The sequence below is a fragment of the Vicugna pacos genome, chromosome 21 (genome assembly GCF_048564905.1).
Source record: "Vicugna pacos chromosome 21, VicPac4, whole genome shotgun sequence".
In the NCBI taxonomy this organism is placed as follows: Eukaryota; Metazoa; Chordata; class Mammalia; order Artiodactyla; family Camelidae; genus Vicugna; species Vicugna pacos.
The window spans coordinates 25,022,055-25,035,920 of NC_133007.1; the positions used below are offsets into that span (position 1 = coordinate 25,022,055).

The 13,866-nt window shown below is 39.2% G+C and overlaps 1 protein-coding gene across 1 annotated transcript; it reads left to right on the forward strand.

Moving 5' to 3' along the window:
- The first annotated feature begins 1,422 nt into the window (after positions 1-1,422).
- Positions 1,423-8,700, forward strand: RIT1 (Ras like without CAAX 1). The gene is made up of 5 exons (XM_031689107.2): positions 1,423-1,585; positions 1,757-1,813; positions 4,160-4,233; positions 4,459-4,650; positions 5,965-8,700. Exons 1-5 carry the CDS (start codon positions 1,483-1,485, stop codon positions 6,193-6,195), a joined length of 657 nt encoding a protein of 218 aa, XP_031544967.1. The 5' UTR covers positions 1,423-1,482; the 3' UTR covers positions 6,196-8,700.
- Positions 8,701-13,866: the final 5,166 nt, after the last annotated feature.

Consider the following 13,866-nt stretch of genomic DNA (forward strand, 5'->3'; position numbering starts at 1 on the left):
TGTGGTTTCTCTTTTCTTTCTTCCACAACCCATCCATACACTAAAATTCATAAACCTTTTTACTCATAGTGATAACCCCATCAGAAAACTACATACGTGGACCCAAATGTTTGCATATGGTTCCAAGAATTTTATGACTTTCCAAAATAAACCCTTAAAAGTCCAAATGAAAATGTAAAGGATTCTTATGATGGATATTTTCCATTTTCATATTCTAGCCCTCCTTTATTGAACATGATTAATGAGACTGAGTGAATGAAACATTTTTAAAGGAAATATAAATTATTCTTGGAAAAACATGCTTAAAAAGGAAGAAGTTTCAACAGAATAATTTCCCAGTTGTAAAGTTCCTTTCAAGTGCCTGTGTGTGCTTCCTAAAGTAGAATTGAATATAGTAATAGTCCTTCATTTATTGCTGTATTTAATTCAGTTTTAATCCACCTGCTGGAGGTTAGTACATTTGTCTAAAACAAAAAACTAATCTTTATGTATCTCATTTACATATGTTTAAAATGTGTGCAGAACTATAGTTAGTCTGACCAGAACATTGAGAATTTCTGATCTTTGATTACATGTGGCCAAATTTGTCTTTTTGTCTAAAACAGCCATAAGTTCTTATTTTAGAGGCCCCCTGTGTGGCCATTTTCACATCCTTCCTTGACTTTTCGTGTAAATAGATGTATTAACGCCTTTACGTGCATTTCCCAGTCTGGTACTCTCCCACAGGGCCCTTTAGAGCGGAACTGGGTTTGAGGACCTGGAGGGGAGATGGCCCTCCCCGGAGGGGGCAGGGCCAGTCGCGGGCGTCACGGGGCGGCCCCGCCCCTCCCGCCGAGACGCGGGCTCCGGTGGCGCCATCTTCCCCGGCTGCGGGAGGGGTCACAGGTCAGTGCCACAACCTCGCCGCGAGCGAGGAGGACGAAGTGGGTGATCAGACCCGGCCGTGGCCTTCACGTCCCAAGGGGTACGAGCAGCGGGGAGTTGGCTGGGGAAGCGGAAGGGTGGGAGGCCTGATGGCGGGCCGGGGATGCATCTGGGGGAGGGGAGCTGTCTTCGAGGGGAATGGGGAGGGGGCGGAACCGCCGGGTACCGCGGGCGTGAGAGGACCCCTGCGGCCTAAGGGGCCGTGTTCCTTTGGTTCCCAAACCTCAGATTTCTCACTGGGCTCCTTCCTGCGGTGCCGCTGCCTCAGTCTGAAAAGAAATCCTAAATTTCTTTGTCTCTTTTTATTCTTTCTGGGAAAAGTAATAGTTCGGAAAACCTGTGATATGTCATAGGACTGAGCTGTCCTGGAGAAAAGGTGAGGATGTGGCGTTTCTTAGGGACACCAGAAAGGGAGAAGGAGTAATAGGCCAGAGTATGGGAAGGTAGGGCATTGGCTCTAGGACTGTCGTCACGGTGTCAACATCCTGGATTAAATATCTTCATCTTTCTTTCCATGTGCTTTTTCCACGGGCCAGCCCAGGGTTCTCCTAGAGGACAATGGATTCAGGAACTCGCCCAGTTGGTAGCTGTAGCAGCCCTGCAGGGCTGTCGCGGGAATACAAACTAGTGATGCTGGGTGCTGGCGGTGTAGGGAAAAGTGGTAGGTGACATTTTTCTTCCGTTTTACAAAACATGAAAATGAAAAGTGCTTACAACGAATGTCCTCCACCCAAACCAAGTGGGAGGCTGGCTATCATGCAATGTTGATACTTACAGTTCTTTCTCTGGGTCATCTTTGTGTGGATCCTAACTTTCATTTCTTCTTTTGAAGCCATGACCATGCAGTTCATCAGCCATCGATTCCCAGAAGATCACGACCCCACCATTGGTAAGTCAGATTATCACTTAGGTTTTCCAAATAAACCCCCTATAAGTGTCTTGATGACAATTTTTGAAACAATTTTAGACCATTTATATTTTGAGTCTTTTTGATGTCTAATTCAAATTTATTTAAAAGGGTATGGTGGCAGTTGGTAAACAAATGAATTTTTTTTTCTAACTTAACTCTGTGTGTACATAACCCATCTTAGTCTGTCCTTTACTGAACACTAATGGGACACTTTCTTTGTTATATTTTTATAGTTGGTGTACTGTATTGCCAGATTAAAGGAAAAGTTTAGAAGCCACTTAACAGAAGCCTTTGCTATCACTTCTCTAAGGGTCTGACTTGAGACTGTCTCTGTAACTGTGAGTCAGCTGGTTTGAACTTCCACAAAAGGAAGCAGAAAAACAAGTAGAGCCAGCCTGCTGAACTCTTACATCCCAGACATGCAGAGCCTGGACTTGTTCCACCAGAAGCCCATCATTTACTTCCGTATACCTCAGGTTCATTACATAGCAAGCTCTTCCTTCAGGTCTCTTATAATCCTTAATGCTCTATTGTTAGTAGAACACTGTTGGAGAGTAAAAAGTAATTTTGTTTTGGTTTTTTTAATTGCTGTTCTCCATAAACACTAAGAAAGTTACTGTCATTCCTGAGCCATAAGGATGCAGGTTTGACTTTAAGGAATTATCTCTCAGGATAAAAGAAAAATGGTCATGGGGATAGGGGAGGGCACAGGAGGTCTGCTGTATTACTTGTATTTTCAGAATGTGATACGTTGTCATGATATTGGGTCTCTAAGAAAAATTTCTATTGGGTGAGGCCTCTGCAGCTCTCTTTTCCACAGAGCCAATGAGTGTTCTGTGTTAATCCAGCTTTGGATGTGGTCATTTTATATAGTAGCTGCTTCTGTGGCTTGGGGAAGATAGAAACAGTTCTTATTTTTTCCATGCTATATTAATTCAGAATATTGTTTAGAAATTCACACTATAGTGAGAGTTCTAGGAATAAAATTAATTTAGGAATTCCAGGAATATCTTTTCCTTTCTTTAAAGTAAAACTCATATACTTGAGCTCTGAGTTATTTTTTTTCATCAGGTGATTTTCTTTTCCCCAGTCAGCTACTCTCTTGACAATATTATCTGATTGAAGAGCAAATACTTTTATCTCTGGAGTTCCTATTATGTACCAAGCATGATGGTAGGCCCTGGAGGTACAGCACTGAGCAGAAAGATATGGTGTCTGCTCTCATTGAGCTTACACTTCAGTGCATTTTGTTTCCAACTTTGGCTACTAACTCTAAGAAGAAAAACTTTGTATTGTAACCAGTACACACGTTAGTATATGTGTGTGTGTGTGTATTTGCACATATGTATGTGTAATTAAAATACCATGAACCTATATTTACCTCACTACATGTGTTGCACTCTCATATTTTCTCTTTGATTTTAGATTTCTGCTTGTTTATTTTAATGCTGGCCCTAACCCATTAAATTCATCCACAACTCACTAATACTAATGGATCATACATGACTTAGTTTGAGATACATTGATTTAGTAGGCTCTTCAACTTTGAGGAAGAGTTCAAGAAAAAAATGTTTAAAGGAAATACATCAGGCTATAAGCAGCAATTGTTTGATGGAAATACTGAGTGGGTTTTTCTCTTTTTTTTTTATTTTACTGTGTTTTCCAAGGTTATCATAATATGTATAAAGAAATTTGCTTTCATAAAGGAGAAATTATGACAATATGGATTCTTTAGAAAATAGTAAACTTTTTTTTTTTCCTATAGTGTTAAAAATGAGGAGGAACTATATAGCATATGGTTAAGGACACATAGCTTTTGAGTCAAGTAGCCCTTGGTTTTGATTCTGGTTATATCATTAATACACTGTGTAATATGGAGAATACATTTAATGTTTTAGAGTTTAATTTTCTTTATCTGTAAAAAGGAGATAATAATACCTACCTCATTGGATTATTGTCTCTATTGAATGAGTTAATATATGTAAATCACTTAGGATAATGCTAATAACTTTAATAAATGATAAAGTTACTTTTCTGGAGTAACATTTTTTAAAGACAATCTCTCAGTTCGTTTTTAGCTTAGAATAGTAGGTGAAGTCTTATAAGTGTAAGCTCCGAATAAACTTACATCATAGCTTATGTGGAAAAAAAAAAACTAGTTGAACACACATCCTGCATAACTCAATGATTTTAGCAGCTTCCTGAAGACATTAGGGCACTTAAAGAACTTATGTGTAAACTACTTCTCCATAAGATGAATTTCAAAATAAGATTGCATATTCCTGCACTTACGGGTTTATAGTACACCTTTCTTCCCTCCTGTAGAAGATGCTTATAAAATCCGGATCCGTATTGATGATGAGCCTGCCAATCTGGACATTTTGGATACAGCTGGACAGGTATTAAATCCCAAAATGCTATGAGTAAAAGCCTTTTTGCTCTAGTAAGGGGGAGGGGATGACTTACACAGCGAAGATCACTGGTTCATCTCTTTTAATTTTTCATGCACTCTGACTCAGGATAGCAGGTAACCAACATGTCTCTTCTTTAATCTGAAATAAGTAGCTAATGTGCATATAGTTCTAGGTTGCATCAATACATTAATAATTCTTGTTTCCCTCTAGGCAGAGTTTACAGCCATGCGGGATCAGTATATGAGGGCAGGAGAAGGGTTTATCATCTGTTATTCTATCACCGATCGTCGAAGTTTCCATGAAGTTCGGGAGTTTAAACAGCTTATTTATCGAGTTCGACGCACTGATGATACCCCTGTGGTTCTTGTGGGAAATAAGTCTGACCTAAAGCAGCTAAGACAGGTGAGGATAGAGTGGAAAATGCGATGTATAATCTTATGAGATTAGTCATTTTGTTTCTCTGTTTATAGATTTCTTTGCCTTAAAATGAAAATTTTAAGTTAGCTTCTCCCATGGTTACCAAAGGGGAAAGGGGGAGTATAAACTAGGATACAGTATATACATTCTACTCCATATAACATAGATAAACAGGACCTACTGTATAGCACACGGAACTATATTCAATATCTTGTAATAACCTATAATGTGAAAGAATCTGAAAAGTAGTAGTTATGTATATAACTGAATCACTTTGCTGTACACCTGAAACATTGTAATCAACTATACTTTAATAAATGAAAACAAATAAATAAAAAAAAAATAAAATTAGCTTCTCCCTAACCTTGAAAACTCCCTATCTATCCTGATTTGCTGTTTTCTTGGATAAAATCTGGATTTTTAGGAATCATTTTACAGGACAAAATCTACAAGGTAATAATCAGATGACAAATAGAATACACATTAAGTGAAGGATCATAGAATGTTCATTTCCTAAAACCTCAGAAATAAATCTGTTTATGCTGCAAAAGGAGTAACTTAGGATAGACTTTAAGATCTGTTTCCTGATGGTGAGGATTATGAGTCCTGGAAAGAGAGTAAGAAGTTTTAGAAAATTTTAGAATAGGTGATACCCTTCAAGTTAGCAGTGCTGTTTAAAATTTTTCGCTGTTTGGTGTAGAGTTGAAAGAGTAATGAAACCGGCACATTGATCACTATTAGGGAAAGCAATGAATGGTACAAACTTTTCAGAAGTAGTTTGACAGTAGTTAGGTTCATAGTGCTTCTCAATTAATTCCTGTTTAAAATGTCTATTCAGGGATTTACATATAAAATGTTCATTGCCAAGCTATTTAGGGTAGCAAAAAATTAGAAGAAGTCTAAATGTCCAGAAGTAGGAGAAATTATGATATATGTAATAATTGGATATATTGATTTGGGGTTGCTTATAGTTTTCAGTATTGTAGTTTAAATACGTCTCTTTGCCTTATGACTTACTTTCTTGAAATTAAAAGTATGAAGAAAATTAAGATTGTATATTTGATGTCTATAGCTATTCCCTGTTCCAAAAAATTATCTTTAATATAAACTGGAAATGGAATCACATAATTTGAAGGCAGAAGGAGTCTCCCAGTGTTACAAGTAGCACTGTACTCTGCTTGGACACCTCCAGAGTGTAGCTCTCTCTTCCTGTTAAGAAAGCCCCTTCACTTGTTCGGGCAGTTGTAATTGTTTTCCACAGTTTGCACTGTAAATTTTCTCCTGTTTACATTTTTAAAGGTCACCAAGGAAGAAGGATTGGCTTTGGCCCGAGAATTCAGCTGCCCCTTTTTTGAGACATCTGCTGCATACCGCTACTACATTGATGATGTATTCCACGCCCTTGTGCGGGAGATACGAAGGAAAGAAAAGGAGGCGGTACTGGCCATGGAGAAAAAGTCTAAGCCCAAAAACAGTGTCTGGAAGAGGCTAAAATCACCATTCCGGAAGAAGAAAGATTCAGTAACTTGAAGGGAAGGTGTGATGTGTCCATCTGAACTGCAGTGCTTAACCAGAGCAGTCCAGTGACCTGCATAGTGAGCATGGTGCTTGTTCTTTCTCCTGTTATGACCATTATTTTAAAAGTAACTGATGATGGGGACATGCCCACTAGGAGTTTTCAATGATGTGGTATTTAAAATATTGTCTCTTAGCTAATTCTGATGTTATTAACCCAGTGGAGCACTGTCTACTTTTAAATTGTCACATTAGAACTTGATCTCAACATTTGGGGTTCTGTTGCTGGTATTAATTAATGGAAATTTTTTATACCCAGGGGAATATGTATACCGTGTATGTTTGACTCAGCTCACAAGAGGAATTTTTTGCCGTGCACTATTCTGTGTTCTCTTTCAACTTCAATTTCCTGGGACTGTCCCAGGGAAGGACCTCAATCTTTTCTATTCGTGCTGTGCTTCCTGGAGACAGAACAGAAATCATATAGGGCAATTAATTCTAAAGACATCAGTGCTAAAGTTTAGCAAATAGCTATGGAACTGACTCCTGTTGCAGATTATGGAGTGATGAGATTGGGGAAATCAGGCTGTGTTTTTGCAGGAACTTGACTAGCAACAGGTAGGATCAGAACAGTATTCTCAGAAGGAGCCTGTCTTTCGTAAGAAGCACACATCTGACCCAAATGCACTAGGACGGATGAGAACAGACAGAAGCATATAAAACGTAATGAAGTTTTCTCCTGTGAGGTTATTTTACTCTTCCTTTCAGGGTTTTGCCTTTCTTTACTTTCCAAGGTAAACTCTTTTGAGAACCATTACTGGATTACTAAACTCGTATTTAATCTAAATCCTTGGTTGGGACAGCCATTGCCTTAGACAGGTTTATTTTTTCCCTAGAGATGCACACACCATACATTGACATTAATTGCTTCCTAGTGCTTTCCCTTAGCTTCCCTGTGCTCTCTAGAAGAGCCTGGCCTGGCAAAATGTTTTGTAGGCCCTTTGTCATCAGACTGACTGCATTTTCCACACAGAAGAGACATCAAGAGTTAGTAAAACTGTGTACGTGCCTCCTTGACGTAGACAATCACCAGACTCAGAGTTCTGAGAAAGCCTGCGGCATTTCTGTTTAATGAGCCAGTCTCGAAGCTTTAAAATTCTCATATGTTGAGTTTCTCATTGAAGATATTTACAAGAACCTTGCTAAGTTCACCTCAGGGTTGCCTGAGCCTTGACAAAGCTTGGCGTAAGAGAATACCACTTTGGTAACTATGCATAGTTAAGAAACTTTCGTCCTGGGAAGAATCAGCTTTAAATATTGGTGGTGAGTTCTTTCTTTTAGAATCAGGGTTATTTTGAGACCTGAACTTGTTACGTGTGGAGATTAAGGGCAAAAGTGCTAAGAGTAATACAGCATATGCTGAACATTAAATGTCACTGAAGCAGTGTTTGTGACCACTTTAAACTCTAAGAACATGACTTTTTGTAGCACTTCTTAAAAAGTGCACAGCTCAACTTACTGTTTTCCATTTTTATTACAGACAGAAGGACAGGGTTGTTGTGTTTTCCTTCCAGTCAGTGGTATATGGTATTCTGGGCTTAAAAGTGATGGTTATAACTTTTTTAGCTGAGTAGTGGTCCCTTTTGAAACTCTGGGAAATGTTTTTTCTACCAAGTAAATTATGTTTTATGGTACTCAACCCATCCAAAAGTGAAAGATGCAGAATTTGAATCTATGTAGGACTAAAATCTTACAGGAACCATAGCACTTGGAGAAGCATGAAGTTAGAAAAGAAATACAGTGCAATTCTACTTTAACAGTATTTCACCACATTTAAGCCAGCTTAGAGCCTATTAGGTTTAATGCCTTAGCTTCTCATTACTAATGACCTGAGGAATTGTTATTAGCATCAAGCAAGAAGTTGACAGCTCTGTAATAATTCAGGATAGTCAAGGCAGCAGAGAACATTGCCAGAAAGAAAGATCTGTAAGACAGGGGGGAATTTGTATTATATATAAGAAAAATAACAAATTAATGTCTTTAAGACTATCACTGTCATATATTTGATCATTGGATTAATTGGCCAAAAATTAGTATTGAGAATTCTATTCATGGTGCTAAATAGTTTGAGGGGTATAATATGTGTAAGTCATAGCTTTATTTTTAGTGATCATATAGTGTACATAATTTATAAGCTCTAAATAGTCAGCTTTATCTAATTTGAGGGCATTAAAATCAATTACTGCCTGGAACTTTGAAGAGAGAAAAATTCAGGGACAAGTTGAAAAGCACTGGAACTGTTCATGTCCATACCAGATTGGTAAATTACAAAATTTAGAAGCTGGTGTCTAGGATTAACTGTTAAGAATTCAAAAGGGGATACATGTTTTAACTTTGTGACATATTAGCAAGAATTGGCCTACTGTGATGTTTGGGGAGGAGGGCAAGAGAAAAATTTTTTCACTTATGCACTTGTATATGAAGACAGTTTGTATGACACAATACAAAACTTTTAAACAATTTACTGGGCTTCTCCTTTACTTAACCTATGCGTGGGTAGAAATGTTTGGAATCATTGCACAAGGGTCATTTTAAGAAAAAATTTAATACCATGTGATTTTATATTCTGGAAAATACTGATTCAGAAAATTTTGAGCGCCCACCCTATACAGAACACCTGTGTCAGGTACTCGGGAGCATGCCACGGAATGCTCCTTCACTTGAAGACATTACCTCAGTGCTTGCCCAGGTCAAGGGGTGGGGAAGGAGGCGGAGGTGCTGTGGTCCAACTGCTGAAGAGTCTCCCTGTGGCAGTCAGTGGGGTCCCAACTCCAGGCACTGCCTGGCTCTGGTTCCTGACCCCAAGCACTGCCCACTATCCCAGAGCCAGCAGACACCAGTAGACCAGTGACACTTGGTGTTTGGTCAGGCCATTGGGAGGGCTTGAAGTCCAGAGTGAACTGCTGCCTGAGGGACCCTGCTGAGACCCTAGCATCTCAGGAGAGAGGCAGACTGACAAGGCAAAATTTTAAAAAGAGATTACCTGTCAGGTGGGCAGACAGGAAAAACATATATTGAAAATGGCAGCACAGTTGCCACCTGATCAAGGATTAATTAAAGTTGTTTCAAGTATGTATACTAAATGTGAGAGAATGAGGAATCACTCTTTTAATGTTCAGGTTATTGCTTTTATCTCCACTATTCAAATGGGCATCAGTGTTGGTACAGAGGACTTAGCTTTGACATAAAAGGAATGTACTTTTGTGTCTCATTATTTAACATTTATTGAGTAGGTCAGTAGCTGTCAGTGTGGTCCACTGTTGAAACAGGGGTAATGGAGGGGGAGCATTCCATGTTCTGCTGTAACCTGTTAGGATGGGCAATGGAATTACAGTCAGAGTATTTATGGATAGTTATGTGCACTAAGCCCTGTTTGCTTTAAGAGCTGTGAGGGATTGAAGGGATGTAAAATATCCCTGTTCTGGAGCTTTGATAAAATTTGCATATCCAAAACAACTAGAGGTTAATCTTAAAGTAGTAGATTACATGCTTCAAACTGCAAATGTTACAGAAATTCAGAAAAGGAAGGAATTAGCATGGCCGGGGCAGATCAGTGGAGCTGCCTCTGAGAGTGAATGGGTAAGGAGGCAAACTGAGGAGAGATTGAATTCAATCTGAATGGAATAATAAAGAGGTAAGAGCAAAGAGATGTAATTTCTGAAATTCCTCATTCCTAATATTTATTGCTTATCTTTTTTTGAAAAAAAATCCTTATACAATTTTAGTAAGCTCTTGACAATTAATAGTGCTGCACTTCTTCCAAATTCAATCTAGAGAAGGGTAAGACAGAGAAATTTGAAGTCATTTTTTGGGAGTCCCTGTTGCCTTTGTTAACTTTGATGAGCACTTGGCTCTAACAGATGGTTTAAATACTGAAAATGTTGGAGATGCAGTAATCCCAGGTTTGCTCAGCTTCAGGTTAAAATTTACTTTCAAATGTTTCTTCTCATAATCTCATCAGCTCAACTGTAACTGAAACTCAGGTGGTAAAACCATACAGGGAAGTAGTTGGAAATCCTCGATCTACGACTTAAAAAATTATTAACCCTATCCTCAAAGTATCTCTAAATGCTCTCACTGCACAAAATAATTTTGTCTTTGATTTCTCTGCACCAAGAATTGCTGTCAAATAATTAGGTATAGCATGAATTAGAATAAATTAAGAAAATGGCAACTATATTTGTACTTTACTCAGAAGTTTCGACAAGCTTTTTTCAGTGAAAGGGGACATGAATCTGTTGCTGTTCTTCCTTGCTTTATTAAACTGAGCGGTGTGCTGTTCACCTGTCTGGCTAGACTGCACCCATACCCATGGAGAAAGCTAGAGCTGCCTTAACGCTTGTCTGCAGAAAGCACAGCCTCTGGTGACGAGTTGAGTTGAATTGATTGGCATCACTATTTAGAAGTGAAGGATCTAGTATGTCCTGGAGGAACCAGGATGAATTTTAGTTTTTAGGAAAATGTGGTCAGATAGCATAAGTGAGTCAACCCATCTGCAGAGGCTCGCAGACACATTTCACTGTCCTGTTGGTCTGGCCTGGGTGTGGCCAGCTTCCTTAGGGTAGAATGAGTTAGTTAACCTAACTAAGGAGTCCTAGCATGGTTTCTGCTGGGGAGCGGCGGGAGTGATTACAATTGATTGGGAAGACAAGGCAATCAGTAGGCAACATAAAAACCGAGATAGTACATTGACTAGTTAAAAGAATACATTGCAAGATTCTAGGATTAAATTGGTAAATGGAATTAGACCATAAGGATTTTTCCAAAGGATGGGAAATGTGACTTGAAACAACAGAAAAGTCAAGAATCTCATCTGTAGTACAACTTCAACACACAATTTGAGGCTGGGAAAGTCAAGACTACACCGTGTTGTACGTAGAATGCGTATCATGAAGCAAGCTTGGGGATAAACGGTAAGAGCTGGGATACAGCAAGAGACCAACAGGGCAGGCCTAATTGGATGGAAAGCCATGGAGGCCAGTCTGAAATGTGCATAATTTCCAAATATCTAGCTATTCTGGATCAGAAACAGCTGGAGAGCTGTTTTGTTTTTTTCTCATTTTCTCACCTTAACCTCTGGAGATTTTTGACTTGATAGATCTCTTCTAGGACCCAGGAATCTATATTAAAACAAAAACCTCTCCAGGTGATTCTGATTGTAGCCACACAGCCATTCCTGGGATTAGGAATCGCTGGCCTGGAGGATGTCCAAGTGTCTTGGGAGATGATTGGAGGGCCGTACAAAGTAGTGATAGGTTGTAGTTAACAGGTGTGGAAAATTGTGGCTCTCTATAGAATGGTGTGGGGATGGGGAGCAGCTGGAAGTAAGCAATAAGAGGGAACTATTGTATAGTTCACAAGTAGGGAAACAAGGGCTTTGGCTGCAGGGACAAGAAGAAAAATAAACTCATACCTTGTTATGAAGGAAACCACTGGAGAGCACAAAGGACTGTTGGTCTTAATGTTTTGAAATCTCCAATCAACTTTTAAACGTAAGTTGGCCTCGTGACAAAATTACTGAAATATTTTAGCTTTGTCTAATAGTCCTTGCTTTAGAAAAAAAAAAGCTTTGATGAGCAGCTTTTGGTTCAGTGTATACATTCCTCAGCACACATGATTATATCATTAAGTCACCCAATTTTTTGAACAAAAGCTGCTGGGGTGGGGACATGTGTCATTTCCTGCCCTTCCCAGAGCTGGTTATTGCTAGAATTTATTACAGTTTGCTCTGAGCCAGGAGAAAGTCTTTATCTCCAGAAATATCTCCCACCAGATGCTTTCCTTAGTTTCCTTGCAGAGAAGTGTGTAGGTGAGGGAGTGGAAGCAGAGAAACTTATGGTTTATATGCAGGTCAGTCCAAATTTGTGCTCAAATACAGTGTAATCCAACAAATGTCTACTGGCCTGGAAGGCATGCATGCACATCAATTTAGTCAAAAACAACTTGCACAGTCCCACCCAAAACATTGTGACCCCTCTTATTTTTGTATCCTTAGACTCCTCAAGCCAGTATGTGGGTCTGGTTGCAGCTAATATACATCCACCACCACCAAAAAAACAGTAACAAACAAAACAACTCTAGACCAAAAGTTCTTTTGAAACTTCAACTCAGAGAAAATAGGAAGAAGAAGCAAAGGCTTTTGTGTTTGCTTTAGGTCTGCTCCCTAGACAATATTTTGCTGCCTGCCTGTGTGCCTTTATGCAACAAACCTTTATTGAGTGCCTGCTGCAAACCAAGACTTTATCTAGGGTGTTGGGAATTCAACAGTGAATGAAAAGAAGCACATAGCTCTTGGAGTCTCAGTTCTGTTCTTTGGGCACCTATAATTCTTAAGTGCAAGATCTCACATGAAATTTGATCAAATCAACTGGTAGAAGAGTAAAAACAGGTAAGGGACAAGTGGGAATTTCAATTCCCTGGTAAACAACAATGTTTAAATGTTAGTTTGGAAAAATGCCCGAGAAGAGGCTGATTTGGCGTGAGTGAGTGTAAATTAGGAAAATGCCCGATTTCATGCAGTAGCAGGTGGCCCTCTAAAACGTTGAAGACACTGGCATCAAGAGCATGGGCACATGGTGATTTACATGAGTTCCTGTAGCCTTCGCTTCTTTACTTCTTTCCTTGAAGTCTCCGCCTGTAGTGATGGTAGGAAAATAGAGCTTCTGGAGTCAGAATGCCACAGGGTGAATCCAGGCTGCTTTGCTTATGAGCGGTGTAACTTAGAACAAGTTGTTTAAACTCCCTGGACTTTGGTTTTCTCATCTGTTAAATGACAATAGTAATAGCACGTATCCAACAGGGTCTTTGGAAGGATTAAGTGAGTTTTAAACGTATAAAGTGCTTAAAAAGAAAATGAGTCCCTCTTTATGGCCTTTGTCAGGGCTTTTCAACTAAATTGAGGGTTTTTTTTAATTAAAAAAATTTTTTTGATGGGGAGAAATTAGGGATTGATTGATTGACTGATTGATTGATTCATTTATTTATCTTTAATGGAGGTACTGGAGATTGAAGCCAGGACCTTGTGCATGCTAGGCATGCGCTCTACCACTGAGCTATATCCTCCCATCTAGACTGAGGTTGAATATAATTTTTGAAGTGAATTACCACCTCCCCAGACTTGCACACAAGAGCAGCTAATGAGTTATCAGGCTCTTACCCAGATTTTTCTGTTAGCACATCTGTTCCTAGGCCTGCTGAGCTTTGAGGTCTCCCTCAGGAGTTTGCTCCTGAACACCAAGCAGAGTTTTGAGCATTTCTTAGAGGTGTTCAGAGGTGTATTTGACCTGGTACAGTATTAGGCAATTAGGATATTCTTCAGTTCACTATCTTGTAAGACTTACGCTGAATAAGAATAGATGTTCTCAGCTTTCTGAAAAATTGTGCCCTATGGCTAAACTTATGTTGTTCTTGAATTATTTAAAAAAGGACTCCAAGCACTAGATTGCTTGTCTTTTCACAGGGGATGAGTGAGATCAGTGGGTGAGGCACTTGGTAGGTTGGCAACTCTTCTCAGAGAGTTTGTAGTAAGATCACAAGAGAAGACACCTTGGAGTGAGAGGTACTGTAGAAAACTATGCGATGTTCTTTATTCGTTGCCTACTCAATGCCTCCTTCCAAAGGAAATGA